The following is a 23,502-nucleotide window of genomic DNA, read 5'->3' as shown; positions in this document are numbered from 1 at the left end:
ATCTAAGAGTGGATTATATGCTTCATGAATTTGGTGACCTGGGAAGCAAAATAGTAGGGGGCTATGGTCACAAAACCACTCATATTTATATACTGCTATACAATATAATTTTGCTTATATTTTTATAAGCAAAAAAAAATAATCTATCTTAAATTTTATCACATAACAAATAAATAGGATGTTATGGGCATCACTGAAACTATGAAATAGGAACCGTGGCTAGAAATGAATTAAAAAAAGTATACCTTCAAATTTAATGGAAGAGAGAATTATGCTTCTGAGAAATAGAATGTATTGAAGAAAGAAATGGAAATTTTGTTTATTTGTTTATTTTTCAAATGGAAATTTTGGAACTGAGAAGCACAATAACTGCAATGAAAAGCCCAGTGGATGGGCTCAATAGCAGAACTGAAAGGACAGAGAAGAGACTCAGTGAACTGGAAGATAGAACAATAGACATGACCCAGTCTGAAGAACAGAGTCAGAGCCTCAGGGACCTGAGGACTATAATAAAAGATCTAACATTTGTGTCATTGGAATCATGGAAGGAGAAAAGGGAGAGGATGGAGCTGAAAAATTACACTAATGTAATTAATGTAAATACTAATGTAAATAATGACTGAAAATTTTCCAAATGTGGCAAGAAACATAAATCTACAAGAAGCTGAGAGAACTCCAAAGAGGGAAAGCCAAATAAACACACCAAGATACATCACAATTAAACTTCTGAGAACTAAAGACAAAGACAACATCTTGAAAGCAGCCAGAGAACAACACCTTACTTATAGGGGAAAAGCAATTCAAATTACAGCAGGTTTCTAATCAGAAACTGGAGGCCAGAAGAGAGTAGCACAATGTTTTTCAAAGGCTGAAAGAAAAGAACTGTCAATTCAGAATCCTAGACCCAGTGAAATATACTTCAAGAATAAAGGCAGAGGGCCGGCTCCGTGGCTTAGCGGTTAAGGGCGTGTGCTCTGATGCTGGCGGCCCGGGTTCGGATCCCGGGCGCGCCCCAAGGCACCACTTCTCCGTCCAACGCGAGGCCGAGTCCCACGTACAGCAACTAGAAGGATGTGAACCTATGACATACAACTATCTACTGGGGCTTTGGGGGGAAAAAAAATGAATAAATAAAATCTTTAAAAAAAAAAAAAAAAAAAAAAAAAGAATAAAGGCAGAAGTCAAGGTATTCTCAGATGAGAGAAAACTAAGAGACTTTGTCTTGAGATCTATGCTAAAAGAATGGCTAATGGAAGTTATCTAAACAGAAAGTAAATGATAAAAGAACAAACCTTGGAGTGTCAGGAAAGAAGAAAGAACACTGAGAAAAATATGGAGAAATATAATAGGCCCTTTGAGTTTTTAAATTATGTTGGATGGTTGAAGGAAAAATTATAACACTCTGATTTGGTTCTAAATAATGTAAAGGATATGTTTTAAACAATTATATTATAAAAAAGGGAGGGCAGAAGATTGTAAAGACTGGTAAGGTTTCTGTATTCCACTGGAGCTGGTAAAATAATGACATCAATAGACTATGATAACTTATGTATATATAATATTATACCTAAAGCAACAATTTTAAAAGCTATACAAAGAGACAAACAAAAAAAACACTGTAGATATATAAAAATGGAATTCCAAAATATGTTCAAATAACTCAAAGGGAGGCAGGAAAAAGAAAACAGAGAAACCAAACAACAACAGGAAAACCTCAGGAACAAGAAACAGAACATGAAAAATAAAATGGCAGGCTTAAGCTCCAACTTAAATCTCAATGGTCTAAATATAATAATTAAAAGACAGAGGTTGACAGAGTGGATTAAAAATCATGGCTCAACTATATGCTATCTACAAGAAACAGCAAATATGATATAGATAAATTAAGATAAAAGAATAAAAGGTAAATCATTAAAACATTAATCAAAGGAAAGTAGGAGTGGCTATTCTAATATCAGATAAGTGCACTTTAGAGCAAAGAAAGTTAGCAGAGAGGGGCATTATATTATGATAAAAGTCAATCCACTAAGAAGACATAGCAATCTTAAATGTATATGCAGCAAACAACAGAACTGAAAATATATGAAGCAAAAACTGATAGAACTGAAAAGAGAAATAGACAAATCCACAATTATAAATTGGAGATTTCAACACCTTTCTCTCACTTGATGGAAGAAAATCCAAGGATACAGAAAAATTCAATATTACTATCAACCATCAGGATCTAATCAACATTTTTAGACATTCCACACAACAACAGTAGGATACATATTCTTTTTAAAAATACCCATAGAACATATACCAAGATAGATCATATTCTGAGTCATAAAACAAACCCCAATTAAGTTAAAAGAATTGAAATCATACAGAGTATATTCTCTGACCACAATAAAATCAGAACAGAAATCAGCAACAGCAAAATAACAGGCAAATCTCCAAACACTTGGAAACTAAACAACACATTTCTAAATAATCCATGAGTCAAAGAAGAACTCTCAAGGGAAATTTTTTAAAAATACATGGAAGTGAATGAAAATAAAAATACAACATACCAAAATTTGTGAGACACAGCTAAAGCAGTGCTGAGGGGGAAATTTATAGCACCAAATGTATACAGTAGCAAAATTAGAAATATATCAAATCAACAATCTAAGCTTCTACCTCAAGAATCTAGAAAGAGAACAGAAAAATAACTGCAAAGCAAACAGAAGGAAGAAAATAATAAAGATAAGAACAGAAAGAAGTATATAGGGCCGAGAGAAGACGTATTACCAATATCAGGAATGAAACAGAGGGTATCACTACAGACTTTGCAGACATAAAAAGGATAAGGGATTACTATGAATGACTCTACACACATAAAAATGGCAACTCAGAAGTTATGGACCGTTTCCTCAGAAAAACAGTAATTATTGGTACATGCAACAACCTGGATGAATCCCCAGAGAATTATGCTAAGTGAACAAAGACAATCCCAAAAGTAACCTTTTTCATTTGTATAACATTTGACATTATTGAAATGGGAAACATGTTATTGGTTGTTAGGGTTTAAGGAGGGGATAGGATGGTAGGGAAGTAGGGAAACATGAGGAATCCTTGTAGGGATGTAACTGATTTGTATGTTGACTATATCAATGTCAACGTCTTGGTGGTGCTATTATGCGATAATTTTACAAAACCTTACCATTGGGGGAAAATGGGTGAAGGGCACCAGGGATCTTTTTGTATTATTTCTTGCAACCGCATATGAATCTACAATGATCTCAAAACAAAAAGTTTATTTTAAAAATATTCAACAAAAGTGTAGTGGACTGGAGTGTGGGTGAGGGAAAGCAGTGGAGCAAAGGGGGCTGCACAGTGAGGTAAGGAGAAAAGGAAGGGAATAAAATTGATGTGATTCTTTTATAATACTAGATCCCACTTGTTCAAATGGAGCATTTAAACAACAACATTCAATAAATACTTTTTGTATGCCTCCTATAGCGGAGCCACCGTGTTAGGCCCTAGAAGGAAACAACGATGAAAACATGCTCTCTTCTTTCAGTAGTATTAGATTCTAGTGGGGAAGACAAAACAAGTCTACAATGGCTATGAAGGGTAGTAGAAAGTGATGGATATCGTGTAAGGGATATGCGAAGAGTGTGGGAGCTGAGAGGAGGGAGTGTCTCCTGGCGCAGGATGCAGAGTGTGCCTGCATGACGCTTGTGGCCGTTCTTCTGGATCTTGAAGTGTGATGAGAGGGCGCGTGGGGGATAGGGAAAGAGCGTTCCAGGTGGAGGCGACAGTGTGAGCAGTAATCTAAAGTGAAAAGGGTGAGGGTGTTTTCAAAGAACAGTTTATATTTTCATTTGGCTAAAATAAAAAAATTTGATAGAGTCGGTAGGAAGAAGTCTGAAAAGTGGAACAGAATTTTGGAGCACCTTGAATGTTAGACTAAAACTTGGGACATCAACCTAGAATTCTGTATCCAGTGAAATGATCCTTCAAAAGTGAAGGAGAAATAAAGACTTTCTCACACAAACAAAAACTGAGGGAATTTGTCACCAGTACACCCTCCTCGTAGGAAATGTTAAAAGAAGTTCTTCAGAGAAAAGGCAAATCACATAGGTCAGAAACTCAGATGAAATTAATTGATGCAGTAAACCAGGAAGTAAAAACAGACCCTTCCTCTCAGAAAATATATGCTTATGAGAAGTAGCACATACTTCTGCCTTTTATTCTTACTTTGTCTTTATTTATTTTAATTCAGTACTACAAGCCAAACCCGCCTATTTTTTTTTCAGAATGATTTAAGAATGTTATCAGTAAGTGATAAAGGTCAGGAAAACTAATTTCCTTCTCCCAATTCATGAAAAACCTGTAGAAACAGGCAATTGTTTTTCATCACAGTGTTTATAAAATGTCTAAGTATTGTATAAGACTTTAGACAAGGTTAATTTAAAATAAATTATTTCTTTTAAAAATTATACATGTATATGAATGCCCATTCTTTGCCAGGTATTGTGCAAGATAGTTTCACATAGACAGATCCCCCATTTTGTTCTCATATGAACTCCATGAGATTTTTGTCAATGTTTTAGAGTTGAGGAAATTAATACTCAAAGGGGTAAAGTATTTTTCCCAAGGTCATTCAGAGTGAATGACAAGACTGAAATTTGAATCTGCTTCTCCAAAGTCCAAACTGATACCTTTTCATCTATACCAGGTTTGGCATTCTTGACGTATTAGACTGGATAATTCTTTGTTGTGGGGGTCCTCTGCAATGTAGGATGTTTAGCAGCATCTCTGGCCTCTACCCACTGAATGCCAGCAGCAGCCTCCCTCCAGTTGTGGCAAATAAAAATGTTTCCAGAAGTTGCAAAATGTCCCCTGAGGGACAAAATTACTCCTTGTTAAGAACTATAGGTCTGTACTGTGGTACCTCACCTGTAAATTTTTAATCCAAAAATACTTATCCAGTTAAAATAAAGAGCTTATGTAGAACACACGATTGATTGAGCACTTACTGGAAATAAATGAATCGTAAGCAGAAGGGTAAGTGCATATTGTGGGATGGTGAGTAACGTGATCTCCTGGAAGGACTGAAGTAATATACGTGATCCTGCAGACAGAAGAGGAAGCCAGGAAAAGTAGCATCAAAACTTGGTATAAATGGAAAAGTACCAGGTGCAAGAATAAGCTGAATCCATGTGCGACGTTGCAATTGAGAGAGAGTTCAACAAGCAGGAAAGCAGACAAGCTGAGGAGAATATAAATATCTGCAACCAAAGCATAAAAGTGAGTCATAAACCTGATAATTCCAAGATATTTTAAACTGAGGCCGTACAGAGAGTTGGGGACCAGGAAAACAGTCAGACCCACAGACATGAGGGAGTGGACCGGAGACTGAAACTAAGACAGAAAGCGCTACAGAAAGGAAAGCTGTTACATGCTACTTGCTGGTGTAGTGCCCAGTGAAGGGCATTTTCTACCTCGGCCTGCTGTTGGACTCAATGTAATGAGTCCATTGTAAGAGATAATGTGCAGTCTCATTTGATGTGGATTAGAATTATGATAATGTGGAAGATTATTAGGTAAAATATTTTTAAAATCTTATTTCTATACCTAATTAGAAAAGTTTAATTCATTAAGAATTACATAATTTCCAAATTGGAAGAGTGAATTGAAACTTTACCTATGATATTACCTCATTAACCTCATGATCAACAGAAATAGCATCCTATGTCAATATCGTGTGGGGCACACTATTGGTTACGTGCTTTGGAACTTAAGAGAGTGATGTAATGGCACTTCTGCTATTGTTTTATCATTTATTCTTACTATAACTTAAAATATTTTCCCGTAACATGTCATTTAAGTGCCAATAAATTGTATGCTGCTGCCATGCTGAGAATGCATCGAAAATCAATAACTTTGAAAAGAGGTTGAATGTGATGTGACTCTGTGAGGAAAGCTAAACAATGTGGCCCTTTTTATAATTCAGGGAAGAGCACTCTGAGGGAGAAACAGCACTAAAATGAAATGTGCTGCAGTGGTACAGATTTACATGTGCTGGAAATACAGCCCCTCTATTTCACCTTTCTTCCCCTGAGAAAATTTTTTTAGAATTGTAAACATTTTGATTTATTGAGGTTCTTAAGGAATGCATTCTTCCCATTAAAAAAAATTGCCCTCTGTAAATGGAGTAGTAATATGTTGGAACTGGGAAGTAAGTCATAAGATGAAACTGAAAAAAACTACAAATTATTGTAAGTTCTAAGAAGGAAAAGAGTAGCATTAATGAGACAGAATCACAGAGGGAACAACAAAGTTTAGATTGAAGAGTCGTAAAAGGTTTGTCGGAGAAGGCAGCATTTGTGCTGAGACCCAACGGATGAGTAGGAGTTTGTTAGATAGAGGACAGAGGGGCGTTCCAAACAAGTGCCTCAGCACGAAAAGCTTGATGTACTGGAGAAACCCCAAGTCTGGCTGAAAGATGAGGAGATACAGAGACCAGATGTAGCAGGTGGAGAGGAGTGTTCCAGTCCAAAGACAGGGTGGGTTCAGATTCTGGCTGTGCTAGATGTTGAGATGAATTAAATTACTTACCTCTCTTTGTTTCGATTTCTTCATCAGCCCTAATATTGATAGGGCTTCTCTCATAGGTTGTTGTGAAGTTTAGTGAGTTAAAATATGTAATTTGTTATTATCATCTTTAGAGATTTATTCTGAGTGCAGTGGGATTCTACTGCAGGATTTAAGTGACAGGGTCTAATTAATCTTTTGAAAAGATCGCTCCAGCTACTGCTTCTGTTTGAGAAAGTTTTGATGGGACTTTAAAGGTTTCCAAGACATTTGAAATGATGAGTATCTTTTGGGCTTGAAGTAAAGGGTCCCAGTCACAGGTCCATCTGAGAGAAAAATCAAAATCGGGTATAAATTTGCCAAGAAAAAAAGATCAAATGATAGAAGACTAGGAAGTAATGAATGATTAGGGAATTAAATTGGGATACCATGATCTTAATGATGATGAGATTTTACAAACTGAATCATTGATTCTTACTATTTAATTGGTTAACATATAATGACTAGTGTTTTAGACATCCTAGCTAGTCCACTGGGAGTTTTAAATGAGACCATATATGTAAGATTAAAATGTAAAGGAATGGAGTAGGCTAAGATTTTTTAAAAAGGACACAAAACATACTGTCATTAAAGAAACAATGATAAATTGGACTTCATTAAAATTAAGAACTTACATTCATCAAAGGATAACATTCAGAGAGTGGAATGGCTAAAGGTAAAGGGCTGGTGGCCCCACTCTAATGGAGCCTGCGGAGCAACCGGAACCCCATATGTCGCTGATGGGAGTGGAAATTGGCGTGACCACTTTGGGAAACCGTTTGCGGCGTCTACTAACTCTGAACATATATACACCCTAGGGAGCAATTCTGCTCTGGAAATGACTACTATGTCAGTTATATCTCAATAAAGCTAGAAAAAACAAGCAAAAAAGGAATGAGTACTTAGGTCCATCAAAGACATGTACAAGAATATTCACACCACCACTGGGGAAATGGTTAAATAAATTGTGGTGTATGTATATAACAGATAAATTAATTCAGAGCAATAAAAAACAATAAACTACATGTAACAAGGTGAATCTCATAAACTTTATGTTAAGCGAAATAAGCCAGACAAAAAGTTCAAAAACAGGCAATACTTATCTTAGTGGGTTGGATGAGTGACTGCCTTTGGAGAGGGGATCAACTGGGAGGACTGGCGAGTCTCCTTCTGGGTTTGTTCTGTATTTTGTTTTTCACATTCTGTCAAGCTGAATGCTTTAGATTTGTGTGCTTTATGTAATTTAAAATGTAATTAATGATTAAAAAGTAAGTAATAATCTTCTAAATGTAAAGAACATAGACTTATGTTTTTAAAGGTTTTTGTTTGTTTTAGTTTCTTTCTTTCTTGCATCTTTCAAGTAGACAAAGAGGGTGGTCTGAAGGACATTGGACCTTGGAATAGGAGAGATGCAGCAAGTGTGAGAGGACGTAGAAGGAATAGGAAAGGGGGCCAGAGACAGGAGTCTTTAGGCGTATGGATTGGTAGAAAGAACCGAGAAGAAATGAGATAAGGGTTAGATAAATAACGATGTGAAAACCATGAAGAAAGATACTTTTTTGCTCTCTACGATGTGGCGCTCTACACCATTCTTATTTCATATGTAGTAATCAGTTGACCGCAGTTGAGCAGCAGTCTCTCTCCTCAGGGACTAACTTGAATCCTGAAATGATTTCTGCTGATGTGCTAACTGTCCCTGTTCACATCTATGTTATTTCTGTGTGACACTTCTCCAAAGAGAGCACACTGGAGAGGCTTACAGGTTACTTAAAGAGAAGGAAGGCAGTTATAATTACTTTAGTTTGAACAGTTTTAAATACAGTATCAGACTAGATATTCGGCCAGGGCTAAAGTTCCCTGACTTGCTTTTTGCAGCTTTAAGAATTATATTACTTACCTTCTTTCATATTATCAACCGTATTATATAGTTAGGTTGTCTTACCGCAAGTCTCCCATCGACATTTCTTTTGTATGCATATACTGAAATGATTTTATTTAATAAAAAAAGAACATCTCCTGTGTGGATTTTAAATTTCCCTTATTAAATATTTATATTTTCAAAATGTCTTTATTTAATTGAGTGAGGTGCTTGGTGCCATTTCAAAATAACCTCAGGTGGTAGGTGTAATGACATATCAAAGATTTGACCTTTAGCATTTTAGGATTCTATTTGTCTGCATTTTCTTCTGCATTCATTTAGTCTTAATTTATATGCTATTTCTCTGTATGAGTTAATGAGTGCATGTATTTGGCATAAGATTAACAAAGAGAAAATATATCTGAATACATATCATTTCTGTGCAGTCTGACTAGTGTTAAGTTCATTTATATCTCAACTGTGGCAGGTAAAAAATGCTGTGTATAAGGCTGATCGATATTTGTACAAACCTCATTCATTCTCATTAAGTGCTCAGCTGAATAGACCCTGGATCTACTAAACTGATGCCCATTCTCTTCTCACTTCTTTGCAGTCAGCTTATTATATTCTTTTATTTACCTAGAGATACTTTATTTTCCAATTCTCTGCTATTCCTTGTAGAGAAAATTGAGTGTAATATTTACACTGATATAATTAAATTAACATCTTGCAGCATCTTTTTGGATGCTTTGGTAGCATAGATAATCATTTGTCTGGGTAGCTTTCAGCCTAGAAGCAGAGAAATGGAATAATTATCAAGTATAATATTGTGATATAAAAATTATTTTCATTTACCTATGTAAGTATATCTTGCTTGATTTTTAGAAATGGATGTTTCTAACTTGAGATTTTTGTGAAATAGATTATTGGTCAGTCAGCCTACTTATTTATGTTTAAATTATTTATTTTTGTATTTTCTCAGTTTACACAAATCTTTATCACAAGAAGAAAATCTGAAGGATCAGTTTAACCATACCCTTAGTACCTATGAAAAAGCTTTAAAAAATAGAGAGAACATTGTTTCCATCACTCAACAACAAAATGAGGAACTGGCTACCCAACTGCAGCAAGCTCTGACAGATCGAGCAAACATGGAATTAGAGCTTCAGCGTGCCGTGGAGGCCTCCCAGGCGGCCAGTGACAAAGTTCAGAAGTAAGTAAAATGATCTCGCATTATTTCAAAAGCATGAAACAAAACAAAACAAAACCACTTTCTTTTGGCAACTAAATAATATATTATCTGTTATTCCTACTGTTAATAGTTTAAGACAAAAGTAGATGGAACCAAATGAACTTTTTTACTTTGCCTCTCATATCCGTATTTGGGATCAAAAAGTCATTCACTTGGGAATTATGGTTACTATTTACGGCAAACCATTTTTATGTAATAACTGATCTTCATCAGTTCATGGAGGCCATACTATTAAAATCACTTCATAGATAATAGGTAAAGTTATTAACAAGGTGAAGATGCAGTCAGGTTACCAACTTTACTCATTGAGCTTCACGATAATCCTGCCTGAGTTGAGATCATGTGTGACCTTGCAGTCTTGAGACCTCTGGGCACATAGACTCCGGGACAGTGAAATTAATTTTCATGAGTTGTTCTTCTGAAGTATTCAATACAAATTTTCACAATGCGTAATTATATTTGTTTAGTTTCAATGATCTTTGCATTTTTATTAAAATTTAAATAAAGCTGCATAATAAGTCAGTCCTTATGAAAGCAAGCAAAATGTTAACAAATAACTTATCAGACAAAGAAGTTACTTGTCATCTTATGGGACTTGAACATTATAGCAGAATTTCCTATGGCAACTTTAATGCAATAGAACTTGTCATTTTAGCTGAGCCCTTCTTTATGTATTGTTAACAGCATTACAGCGTTTGCCTACCTAATCACCTTCAATTTCTAAGACATACCTTTTTCTATAACAATTTTTTCCAGTTTCACAGTATGAAGTAGTGCTAAGTTCAAGGTTTCTTACTTCTCACTACTTTTTATCTGAAAATAAGTCATCTCAGCCATTTCCCCAACATCCCTGAAATTATATTTTGATTAATAGCCCAAGGTCAGGTAAATCTGTAATCAAGATCATTTTAAAACAGATTAGGAATTATGCATATTAATCTTTACTATCAGTGTACCTTGAAACTTGTGATTTATGGTAAGTATTATACTTTTTGTAGGTTTAAAGATTAGGTTTATATTCAGTCAGAAACTGTATCCAATTATTCACAATGTACGTTAACATTCTAAGAACATCAAGATATATAGGTAAATTTCATTTCACTGTAAATTACAAATCAGTAACTTTTGACAGTCAGGATCTGATTTAGCTCTATTTGCTTAAAGTCTACAAATAATTACAAATTTCAAAGTTTTCTTTACATGCAATCCTTTAATTTCTATACATGACTAAAATTTCCTAAACAGTGTTTCCCAGAGGCCAATTAGATTTCTAAAAAATCTTTGGAAATGTTGTCAACTTTTTATTTTTAGATCTCATCAACTATGATTATCATTTTGTAAAAGAAATAAGTTTGTATACCAAGAAGTAGATACTGCTTTAAATTGAATACGTTTAACCTTTTGAAAAACTCGCTGGATTGTCCTTATTCTTCACATTTAACCACAGACAGATCAAAACTTGTCAATGGGATGGTATCCATCCATGGACAGTTTAAGTGCAACAATTATGTCATTTACAAGAGTTAAATGTTAAATTTTAATTTAAATGTTAAATCTTTTATTCTGATTTCCTGAAATAAGACCTAGATGAAATATTGTCAGGCTTTCCTTTTCATATTCAACCCCCATATTGAATTTCATTTTAATTGCCCTCAATTGGGGAGTGTATCTTCATTGCAGTTAACGTGAACATCAGCCTATTTTACTGGGTTTAGGAGGGTAACTTTCTAGGAAAACTACTTTTAAGACTTCGTTAGATGGTATTAGTATTCTCCATATAATCTGAAATTACTTTTATTAGCAATTATTTTTGAAGATCCTTTGTAAATATGTCAGTATTCTAGGCAATAATTACAATTTAAACTAAAAAGGTCCACATTTCCCCTTTTCCCTTCACAACCAAATTTCTTGAATAACTGATCTGTATTCACTATCTCTAATTTTTCAATTCCCATTTACTCCTCTGCTACTCAATACACTATGGCTAGCTCTTAGACTGAAATTGTTCTTCTTAAGATTACCAATAATTTCCTAACTATTAAATTCAATGGCCCATTCCTAATTATATTTTTATTATAAAACTAATATATGATGATGGTAAAAAATAAGTAAAGATGCTCATATATCTTCAGCAATATAGCCTAGTGATTTAAATCTCAGACTCTGAATTCAGTATGCATAGGTATGAGAACTTGAACATTTTATTTTAAAACACTGTGCTAATGTGGACAATAATACTCCTACCTCATAATGTTCTAAGAATTAGATGAGATAATACACATAATGTTTTCAGAACAATGCATATGGCATAGTCTCTCCTTCTCTTGTCATTTCACTTCACACCGTACTATCTCATTCTTCAGAAGGGCTCTGCCCATGCCTTATATGTGTTAGTGCCTCTGCTTGGAGCCTTTTGCCCTTTTCTCCCATGAGAAAATTGTTCATCCTATGAGATTCAGTGCAGCATAGAGGAAAGAGGCAGCCTTTGTAGTCAAGTCAGACAGACTTATGTTTGAATCCCTGCTTTCCTACTTATTACCTATGAGATTTGGGGCAAATTACTTAACTCCTGGAAGCAAAAGTTCCTCAGTTAAAAAATTCTGACAGTAATACTGGCTTCATAGGCAGCGTCGATGTAAGGAATAAACTAGATAGCATGTAAAATGCCTAGTTCAGTGCCAGTTACTTTATTATAAGCATTGTATAAATTATATTATTAGTATCATCAGAGTCATCAAACTAGCAAGACTAGTTCAATTGCCCCTTCTCTACAAAGTCTTCTCCAACTTCCTAGAAAGTTACATCACTCTCTTCTGTGTGTTGTCATAGTATTAAAATTACTCCCCTGAAAATAAAGCCTTCCCATTCTCCTGTATTCCCTGTCTCAGTTAATAGTCATCAGCAATTTCAGCACCGTCCTGTTCCCTCACTCTTCCTTACCGGTCACATTCACTTTGCCATCAGTCTCTCTCACTGCCTAAGTGTCTCCTGATTCCCTCCACCCCATCCTCACTTGTTAATCGCATTAATTCAGGCCCTCATCATCCCTCCTCTAAACTGTCGGAATAATCAGAAAACTAGTGTACCTGTCTCTAGCTCTCTCAGGTTTATCTGCCTCCCTGCCACCAGAGTTAATTTTTCTAAAACATAAATCAGGATATAGTACTTCCCTATTTAAAATCTTTCAGGGGCCCTTCACCCCCTACAAGCTAAAGTATAAACAACTTAGCATGATGTATGAGGCCCATCACTGGCCTTCTCCCATTGTTCTAGTATCATTTCCTCCCACAATATGTCTGCACATGCTATTTCTTCTATTCAGAACATATTCCTCCCTTTTAGTACCTGGCCAAATTTTTATTACTCCTTAAAGTCTAGTCTAAGTGTTACCCCTATGATTTATTTTATTTTATACCCCTTCTTTATTTTTTCATTCTTTATTATTTTCATAGTACTTAGTCCATACCTTTATGAGAGACCTTAATCATCAAGGTGTTATCATTGTTTTGTGTATCTGTTTCCTGTCTACTCCACTCACTGCAAAATTACCCATCATTGAGCTTTCCCAAGCTCTGGACGGTGTTCTGTTCATCTTTGTTTCCCCATCTCCTCCAAATACTCGCACAGCTGCCTGCTGTAAGGTAGGTACTCCATAAATGCGTATGAACAAATGAACCAGAACAACTTAATAGTTTGATGGAATGACAAAATAAAAGCAGATCGGGTCAGGCATACACAGGAGAATTTCAGATGTGCTCTGATCTGCTTTAGGCCCTAGAGAAAAATTTTTTATCCCCACCCAGTACCCAGATCTTACTAGTTTCATAGAAAAGGATGACATTTATGGCTGGTCCTGCCCACCTCCCCTCACTGGTGCCACCACTCCTTTCTCTCTTCTCAGCATTGCGATCTCTTACTTCGTAGAGATCAGCTTTTAACCCTTGTTCTAACTACCAACTTCCATCAAGTGTAATTACATTTAAAAGACCTAAAATCAGTAATAGTGTAGAGTGACCATATGCTATTTCTTTTTTTTTTTTTTTTTTTTAAAGATTTTATTTATTTATTTTTCCCCCAAAGCCCCAGTACATAGTTGTCTGTCATAGCTGCACATCCTTCTAGTTGCTGTATGTGGGACGCGGCCTCAGCATGGCTGGAGGAGTGGTGCCTCGGTGTGCACCCGGGATCCGAACCCGGGCCGCCGGCAGCGGAGCGCACCCATATGCTATTTCTAATAATTGTAGAATTTTAAATTTATATTTTAATTTCTTTCAGAGTCAAAAAATTTTCTTAAATATTTTAGTGTATAGGAGTATTCCTGGAAAGGAAAGTTGTGCAGAATTACCATTCATAAGCCAGCCAATATTTATAGGCAGATAATCACTCACAGGGTAAAATGTAGTGAATGCCAGACCTCATTACCCAAAAATAGCTTCTTGGCCCAGGTGTCATAAAGCCTAAAATTTCACCAGTGGAAATCCATTCCCTTGAGTTAAGCATTACTTTCTTTATGTACTTCTCTTGAAAAAATGTGTAGGTTTGTGGAAGAAGAGCACATTGTGATTTAGCTTTTAGATCGCTCTTTTGCTGATGCGCTGGGTTTTGGAGAGTCATATGGAGGCAGAGAGAACTAAAGAGCAGGTTAAGAGCACAGGAACTTTGTAAGAAAAACTTCTCTTAGTGGTTTTGCCAAGGACCATCCGTAATCCTCGTTTATTACAGAGAAAACTGATACACCAATCCATTAAAGGATGTTTTTATCATCACAAGAGATTTAAAACTCTATGATTCTTTATGCTATATTTTATTTTCCATCTGTCTTTCCATCTACAGATATGCTTCTTGTGGCCTAGAACAAAAAGTTTTCCAAGGGATTTTTAAAATGTATTTTACTACACTTAACATGCCTAAGCAACACGTAGTTACTTAAAACAAAAGTATTTACAAGCAAGCTTATAAGGTTAGATCTCTCAAGATCTAGGTTTTACAGTGAAGTCACTTTTGTCACATGTCATCTTTACTATAGGCCAGATTTACACTGATGTGATTCAAATTACCTTGTAAACTGTAACTATATAATGAATAGATGAGACAAAAAGATGTAGGAAAAAAATTGTAAACTTTTAAACATATTTTCAAGAAGAAATGTATCAACTATTTAGAATTTTTCTTTCCTTGCTTTTCTTAAAAAAATCAGTTACTTAAAATGTGCATGTATTCTGCTGATTTTTAATTGCGTAATTAAAATATCAAAGATCAGTGTAAAACATTTCCTTTTGAAATATAGGGCATCCTGAGTCTTTTGAGTGGTACTGACAGAAAAAAAAAAAAGAAGAGCTAACAAAGTCTTTCCTGCCTCTTGGCCAAATACTGATTTCTGTGAAGAAGTTGAGGTTACAAAGAAATTGTGAATTCTCAGCCTGGTTTCCCTGCTGATGAGTAAGAACTGTCTGTAGTTCTCTTCGAGGTGTCAGGGGAGTCACCATAGTATCACACAAGGGTTCTTAGCATAGAGCAAACACACTTTGCACAAACTCAGCTGCTTAATCTGTTTGCAGATTGAATTCTAAAACAGGGTAGATGACTCTGGATGCTGGGAAGGGGAACAGAGCATTTCCACAGTTTCTTGATTTAGGGGAAATAAAAAAAGCCTGCTATTCTTATTTACAAAATAAAAAAGCCTATGATTTTCATCAAAAGACTTCAATAAACTTTTTAGTTTTGTTGCTGGCTCCAGAATCTGATTTTAACCATAATGAAAAAAAGTTGTGCTAAAATATTCTGATGTAGTTTAATATGAAAGCCATCAGTGAATTTTTTATAATTGCATTGTCTTTTCATTAAAATTATTCTTCTTGCCAACTTTACCTGTGATATTTTTCTTATAAATTGTTGGTTGGACTATAAGTTGCAAAGCAATATTAGACATATCTGAACACTTTGTAAATACTTGTTGATTGAATCAAAGAATAAGTTTCATAAATTCTCAACTCAGCATAAGGTTTAAATCAATATTTAAAATAATGTTGAAAGTTGACTTTTATTAATATTATTAATAAATGGAAAGATTTAAAACTTTTCTGGAAATTGCTCTTCAAAATGTTTTTTTGCGTTTGAAACTTAAAAGCTCTGTGAAATATGATACACACCTCAGCAAATAATAAGTCAAATAGTTAATTTATTTGTGTTAGTTTATGATCAATTGACTACCCTAGTCAGCTTTGGAAGGTACCTTCTAAGTCTAAATCTAATTAGATGTAGCTTTATTGTCATTTATATACAGATGATGGACTCAGATGACTCCTAAGTAATCATTGTAAGATGTACAGCATCAAACGTGCTTAATTTTTATGCTTCAACACATGATGTGTTTTTCAAGAATTTAATATTCTGGATTTGTAAACATAACACATGTTTTTAAGTTAAATACATATTTAACTTATGAAATACAAGTCTTGTACTCTATCAAACAAGTATGTATTTTATAAAAAATTCAATTCCATTATATATTTGTATAGTGGATCACCTCTCTCATCCATTGAGTACATAAAGTAGATTTCTTTAGAGGTATTTTTATTATATAGAGATACCTACCATGTTTGATAGATATAGTTATATTCATTTCTTTATAAAAACTAAAAAATTTGGGCTTACAACTTGATCTTTAAGGGGTGCCTCACTTTGGCATGAAAAAGAAACATAGTTTTAATTGTCTAGCTCATTCCTTTCTACGAGGGAAAGATTAATGTAGGATTATTAAAATGGAAGCCTAACCCAGAATTTGAGAAATTCCAATGAAGTGAAAACTGAAGGATCCAAGCTAAAGAAGAAAAGAGATTCTCTGAATCTAAGAATCTGCACTTTCCCTGAGAAGTTACCTTTAGAGTTAACTTTTTGGACTGAATCTTATAGAGCATGAAAGTAGGGACTAAAAAGTTACATTACAGCGCGGCGACTTGCGTGTGATCTGCTTCTCTTCTGGTAGGTGACCTAGAGTTGAGCTCGTTTACATTTGTGCCTACCGCGACAGAGAGAACATGTTTCAGATGAGAACAATGGAGAGAAATGAGAGAAAAAGAACAAAAGAGTAAAATATGTCAGAGAGCCATACTGTTTCAGTTTAAGACTAGATGAAATGCTAGAATTTTTGTTGTTTTTCGTTAATCACAGTGTTACAGTAATTAAAAGTCAGAGATAGAATTCTGATTATTTTAGGGAAATTAGAGGATCCACTTAATAATCATGTACATTTTAACTAAAACTTGACAGGTTAAAAAAAGTCAGCAGGAGTTCTTATACCTCAGCGACATTCAGGTGTGATTTTCACACATACACTTGAAATGTAAGTTCCTTGGAGCAGGCATATGATCTAAAAAGTATCCTTTTCCTGGTTCTGTTCTTAGCGCCAGTTAAAAGCCTTCTTACTGTTTAACCCTTGACAGGCTACATAGTTCCTGGGTACTTCTGTGAAGATGGGAGAACACATCCATCTTACCTGAGGATAGTTTTAGAACTGATAAAAATAAGACGTATAAAGTGATTTGAACTTCCTAGGAAAGGTAACTTAATAACACTAACCACTAGTGTACTTTAGAATACTTTTGTTGTAGTAAAGGGGAAAAGGAAGCTATTGTAGAAATTAGATTTCTGAAGTTTTCATCATTCCTGCTTGAATGTTGCTCAATCTTATTGTACTTGATAACTCATTCAGAACTTCTTCCTTTGCTTTTTCTATTTTTAAACACACAGAAGACTAGATATAATATATCTATCTGTTCATATAGAAAAAGCCTACATTTTTATATAAATCAGGGTCTGGTTTTCTTTTAATAGATCCTCAGTATACTCATCTAAAATCTGATGTACACTTCCCTACTAGGTATAGGTTTTATTACCAAAATATAATTAGAAAAAAAACCAAATTGAACCCAAGAGCAAGTAGAAATACAAATTTCACTTGGATTCTAAGATTCCATGTTTGATTATTTCTCCCCACAAAGTCAGGGATTTGCCCACCTGCACATTTGGCCCTTAATAAATATAGAATGAAAGCATCTTTGCTTATTTCAGTGTAACTTTGTCTGATGGTGAAATCATAAACATTGTCCATACATAAACTTTCTTCTTGATCATTTACATTTCAAGAGAAAAAAATCACTTATAACAATATAGTATATGGTAGCAGCTGAAGTGCATCTTCTTTCTTTCTTATATTTTTATATATATTCTCGAACAAGTCAACAGAAAGGTTTTTTCTTCAGTTCTTAACCTATATATAAAGAAAAAAATAGTCATACTACTGTAGATTACTTCTTCAGGTGTTTCTGTAGAAAGATTAACTAAAAGTGAAAAATAAGACTCCAAAAATTACATAGTAAACAATAGTTTGGAACTTATTAACTTTTTAATTGCATTGGCATTTATACCATTCAAACTGATAGTTCTTGGAACATCATCATCGTGTGACTTTTTCCTTTGCTGCATATAGCAGTATCCTAAAAGCATGTGTTACTTCTCTTTGTGTTGCCGTTTGCCATTTGACAAGCTATATAATGGTAAAAATAACATATAAACATTTAAAATCTTGAAACCTTTTCCTTAAATTAAACTAATCTGCCTTCTGAGCTATGTGTATTTCACATCATTCTTCCAAGAAGTTCTCGAAGGGCCTAATCTTTCCCAGAATGATGGGAGTAGCACAGTTCAAGAACAAGAATGAATCTCTGTATAATCACACCACAATGTGAGGTGACCCTAAGACAGAGAACTGACCAGATACACATATGGGTTTTAGGAAGACTTTCTGATGCTCTTTTTTAACACAGCTGTGAGAAGAATGTGGCTAAGACCCAATAGTCATTCTTGAGTAGAGCTGGCAAAGGAAACCATGAGGAGAAGAGAATTTAACACATGGGTGTAAGAGAGTACGGCTTCATTGATGCGATCTGAGGGGAATGCCTAATGACTGGAAGAATCAAACTTGGCAATGAAAACACAAAGCTCTTTTCATCAATTCAAACGCGGACTCGAAAGCTGCAGATGGTCACCTCCAGCCTTGTCTATTCAGTGCGAGGTTTTATAAAATGGCACTTTGGTGAATACTAACAGATCAAAACAAAGATTTAATAACATAAAGATGTGGTGTTCATTTTTAAATGAGTATACAGGTCAATGTCTCAGAAAAGGATACAAAGAGTACCTTTTATATGTGGGTCTAAAGTCTTTTTGTTATTTCTCAGCTTCAAAAATAAATGACATTTTTAACGTACAGATTGTGTTTTATGGAAAACAGTTTACGTTATGCAAAAGAGACCAAAATCAGGGTTTATATTTACTCTCCTTGATTTCATTGCTTCTATTTGAGGACTCTTAAGTTATAACATTTGTTAATGTCATTCTTTAATATTTTCTTGAAGCTCCCTTGATAGGATAAATATGTGTTGCTGTTCTTAAGGATGAATCAATCTAATTAAAAGTTTAGGGCGAAATATTTTATACGTGGAATAGAACTTTTTTCTTACCTTCTCAGAGAATGCAAAGAGACATTGTCTAGTACAAAAGAAGTCTTTGAACTTTAATGCAGTCTTGAAAATACATTTTTGCTACTTTGCATTTGATTTTCTAAGATTTTAGAAATTCATAATAATTATTTATATATTAAAAGATAATTCACTCTGTTTATTTTGTTATTTATGCTTACATAACTGAATATTACTTTAAGTTAATATATGGTATACTTTTCCAGAATAAATTTTATTATTAGATTTGGTTAGCACTTTATAGTATGTAAAATACTTGAGCTAAATGCAAACATATTAAGGTTTATTATCGAAAATAAGCTTAACATATGAACTTAAATAACTTATTAATAGTTTTCATGTTTCTACTATTTGTAAAGTAAATATAAGGAGTAAGTCTGTATTCCTAATACTTTTATCTAGTAAGTGACACTAACATAATAAATTAAAACACTACAATTGAAAGTTAAAGGGGAGGCAGCTTAATATCTAGTAGAAATATCAGTGAACTAACAGGACTCTTGACTGTCATTAACTGGGTATGTACAAGTCGTCAAATTGTGTTTCTTCTCCGTTTCCTCATCTGGAAGGTGGAGCTGATGTACTTGCCCTATCTACTTCAAAACATGGCTGTGAGGATCAAATAAGATGCACATGCGTAGAAGCACTTTGAAAAGTGTGATGCATTCTATAAATATAAGCCATTGACGGAAGAATATCTTCTACTTATAATATACATTTTAAATAAAAAGTTATTGGAACCAGAAATAGTAAGTGAGAAAAATAATATTTTAGCTCAGAGACATAAGGTAAATACCATGTAACTCTGAGAAAGAGATTCTTGACATAGACCTTGGAAACTGGAAGTAAAGAGGATTCTTTGCATTCTCATACATTACTGGTGAGAATGCAAAATGGTAAAAACCACCGTGAAGGAAAATTTGATGATATCTAACAAAATTACAGAGTCAAAATTCTTTGACTAAGGAAAATCACTTCTAGGAATCCATCCTGAATATATACCTCCATGAATATGAAACAACATAAGAATTACAGCATTGTTTTTAACAGTAAAGAGAAACAACCCAAATAGGAGAGTAGTTGAATAAACTATAGCATATTCACATACTGGAATACAATGCAACCGTAAAAAAGAGAGTAAGGAAGATGTTTATAAAAACTGAGATTGAGTGATTTCAGGACATATTGCTAATTGAAAAAAATCAAGTACTAATAATATGCTACCTTTTATGTGAAAAATAAAAATAAAAGGAACAGGAAGGATAAAACAGAAACTAATGCAAATGGTTACCTTTGGAGTTAGATAGGAAAGAGAACAGGCATAGGATGGGAGTGCAACTTTTCTGATTATGCCTTTTTGTATAGTTTTGGCTTTTGAACGATGTATGTGTTTTACATCTTCAGAAATTAAAATCAGGGGCCGGCCGAGTGGTGTAGCGGGGAAGTTCGCGTGCTCCACTTCGGCCAGGGGTTGTCTGGTTCAGATCACAGGCACGGACCTACGCACCACTCATCAAGCCATGCTGAGGCGGCATCCACATAGAGCAACTAGAAGGATGTATAACCATGACATACAACTATCTACTGGGGCTTTGGGGAGAAAACAGGAAAAAAGGAGGAGGATTGGCGACAGATGTTAGCTCAGGGCCAACCTTCTTCAAAAAAAAAGAAAAAGTAATTAAAATCAAATAAAAAAAGATAAAAAGCAAACCCTGAAAGTAAATACAAATTAAATGTACCTAACTGAATATCAAAATGTTAAGATACTTATAGAGAGAAAATAATCAATTCAAGTATCTTTTGATCATTGTGCTCTGACTACACCTCCTTAGTGGCATATATTCTAAGGACAAAAAGAAATGCCAAAAAATCTTAAACTTTGCTCAGCATATTCACACTTAGTTGTACTATTGGTTATTAACATTTTGAAACTATTTTATGTATATTGTTGGGTTGAGCAAATAAGTAAATAAATATTATTAGGAGTCAAGATTTTCACTGTAAAAGAAATGGCATTAGGAAAAAGAAACTATAATATTACATTTGAATTGAAAATAGTATGAACTCATGATTTTAAAAATATATTTTTTTCTTAGTTCTATCCACTGAAAAGGCCTTAGAAGCAATGGACACACCTAACACCCAGATTTTAGTTTCTAAATACATTTCCCATTAAAGGGTGCCCAAGTCCTAGGTCTGGAGCAGGGAAAGTACAGTGAGTCTGGATTATCTTTTTGTGCCAGAAAGCAAGAGAGTATCCAAAGACTAATAAGGTGGTGTCAAAAGGACCCAGGAGCCAGCTTGAAAAGGTTCCCACTGACCAAACTTGAGACAATTTATGCATCAAAAAAAGAAAACTGTATTCGATTATAGAATATTTAATTTTTACATCTTAGAGTCTGTAAAGATATGAAAAAAAAGATGGAGGATGAAAAGGAAGAAGCTCTTTTGTACAGAAGAATGGCTGTTAATAAATGTAGATAGAATGATAGAATGAGAAAACCACCACCTTGTAACCCCCAATGTGATTAATTCAAGCCAAGACCATCCATCAGCCATACAATGCATTAAAAGAAGCTATTTTGACGCTAGAATCAGTCGGTCTAGTTTGGGAAAACTTACTTAGCATATACCGAGGAGTTCAGAGCTTAAAAATCGGAGAGGGCTTAGACATGGGGATTTAGGATGTCAAGTGCCTTCGAACAATATTTAGGGATTTATTATTAAAATTTACTTTAGAAATTTTTCTTGCTCAAATATTCTGTGCTTATGTAAATGATAGCAGATAGACCTAAACCATTCAACCTTTTATCAAAATTCATCTTTTAAAGAAACTCACTACAATGTAAAGAAGTTTTACCCTAGAGACTTTATCGATATCAGAGTAGGTACTAATCCTTTATTTAAACTTTTATATTTTGGGGTTAATTTTGATTTTTTAAACTATTGCATTAAAATATTATTTATCTTGATTACTGAGTTTTTTTTACACCCCTTAACTTTTTCACCTGATTTGAGTGCCTCATTTACCTCACCCGAGTTCTAGCCCTGAATGCTTTATAAAAGATGAGAAAGACACTGCTGGAGGGAAAAAAAAAAAACACCACTCCTACTTTACCCTCATTCAAAAAATAATAATAATGATAACTTACCCTAACTTGTATGATTTCTACTGAATGATGTTTCATGTTCAGACGTGATAGTGGTTTGATGGAGCTGAACAGCTGTGGTTCTTCCCACCCTGTGGAATTTGGCCCAGTTTTTAATTATATCCTGTCCAGAAAGTCTACCACTGTCTGAATCTCTGTTTATTACTTCACAGTCATGGCCTGTACCACTTCTGTGAACTGTTGCTTTGTCTTTATTTCAATAATCTGTGTAGATCAGTCATCATATCTATTGACAGTAGGGTCGTGATTACATTCTAGACCCTAAATGTTGATTTCAGTTTGAGAATATGTGGTTTTTATGAATCAAAGATAAACCAGGTAGAGAAAATTACTGTGACGATGCCAGCTTAATAAGTTGAATATTACTTTTACTTTGTAGGCCCCTGGCTTAGTCTGAAGTTTCAAGGTGCATTGATATATTATCTCTACTACTCTCCCAAAGGATGTTGTCAGTCTTTTGAATTAAACTTGAATAAGGTTGATTTGTATTCCCTGTTAATCAAAATTGGAAATGTTGACATTAGAAAATTTCATTCAGTGCTAATTATATATGACTTTTATGAAAGTTAGGAAAGAAAGAATCCTACATTTTAAAGTTTAGTATCAGCCTAAAGCCCTATGAAAACAATAGTGAGTAGCTTAATAAGCCGTCCTAATAAGATACCTTAATAAAACTAACCAGTTATGCCAGCTTGCTGCATTCCACTTGGCAATATAAAAATCAGTGACTCATTTCCTCCATCATTAATTGAAACTTTTCTGGGTTTAAAATGATCAAAAACCTCAGCAACGTTACAGCAACGTTTCCCAATCTTTCTTGACTCTTGAATCCCTTTAATAGTAATACGTACTCTCTAGGTAGAGTTTTAAGCATCCTTTTTGCATTGGTATAAGATAAAGAATTTAATTTGCATTGATTGTTTTATAAATTTTATTTAAATATAATCTCTAATATTCATAATATGCAACATCACATGGTGTTTGACTTACTTCAGCTATATAATAAAGAGCATAATTTATTAAGTTTTATAGTGGATTTTAAGTTTGGTTTAGGAACTAAATACATATAAGAAAGTAGGT

The 23,502-nt window shown here is 34.3% G+C and overlaps 1 protein-coding gene across 13 annotated transcripts in view; it reads left to right on the top strand.

Moving 5' to 3' along the window:
- MIPOL1 (mirror-image polydactyly 1) overlaps window positions 1–23,502 on the top strand; it is a 313,803-nt gene that overhangs the window by 234,121 nt on the left and 56,180 nt on the right. For 12 of the 13 annotated variants that reach the window (XM_087422434.1, XM_087422426.1, XM_087422419.1 and 9 more), the window contains one exon: window positions 9,444–9,674. In XM_087422434.1, coding sequence (XP_087278560.1) covers window positions 9,444–9,674 — 231 coding nt within the window. Of the gene's footprint in view, window positions 1–9,443; window positions 9,675–23,502 lie in introns of those variants that run through there. The other variant, XM_087422481.1, reaches the window with a different exon arrangement.

Source organism: Ceratotherium simum, chromosome 3, assembly GCF_057802395.1.
Source record: "Ceratotherium simum simum isolate JZ-2026a chromosome 3, ASM5780239v1, whole genome shotgun sequence".
Lineage (NCBI taxonomy): Eukaryota > Metazoa > Chordata > Mammalia > Perissodactyla > Rhinocerotidae > Ceratotherium > Ceratotherium simum.
The sequence above is the reverse complement of the archived record's forward strand: the minus strand, read 5'-3'. Positions and strand labels throughout refer to the sequence as shown.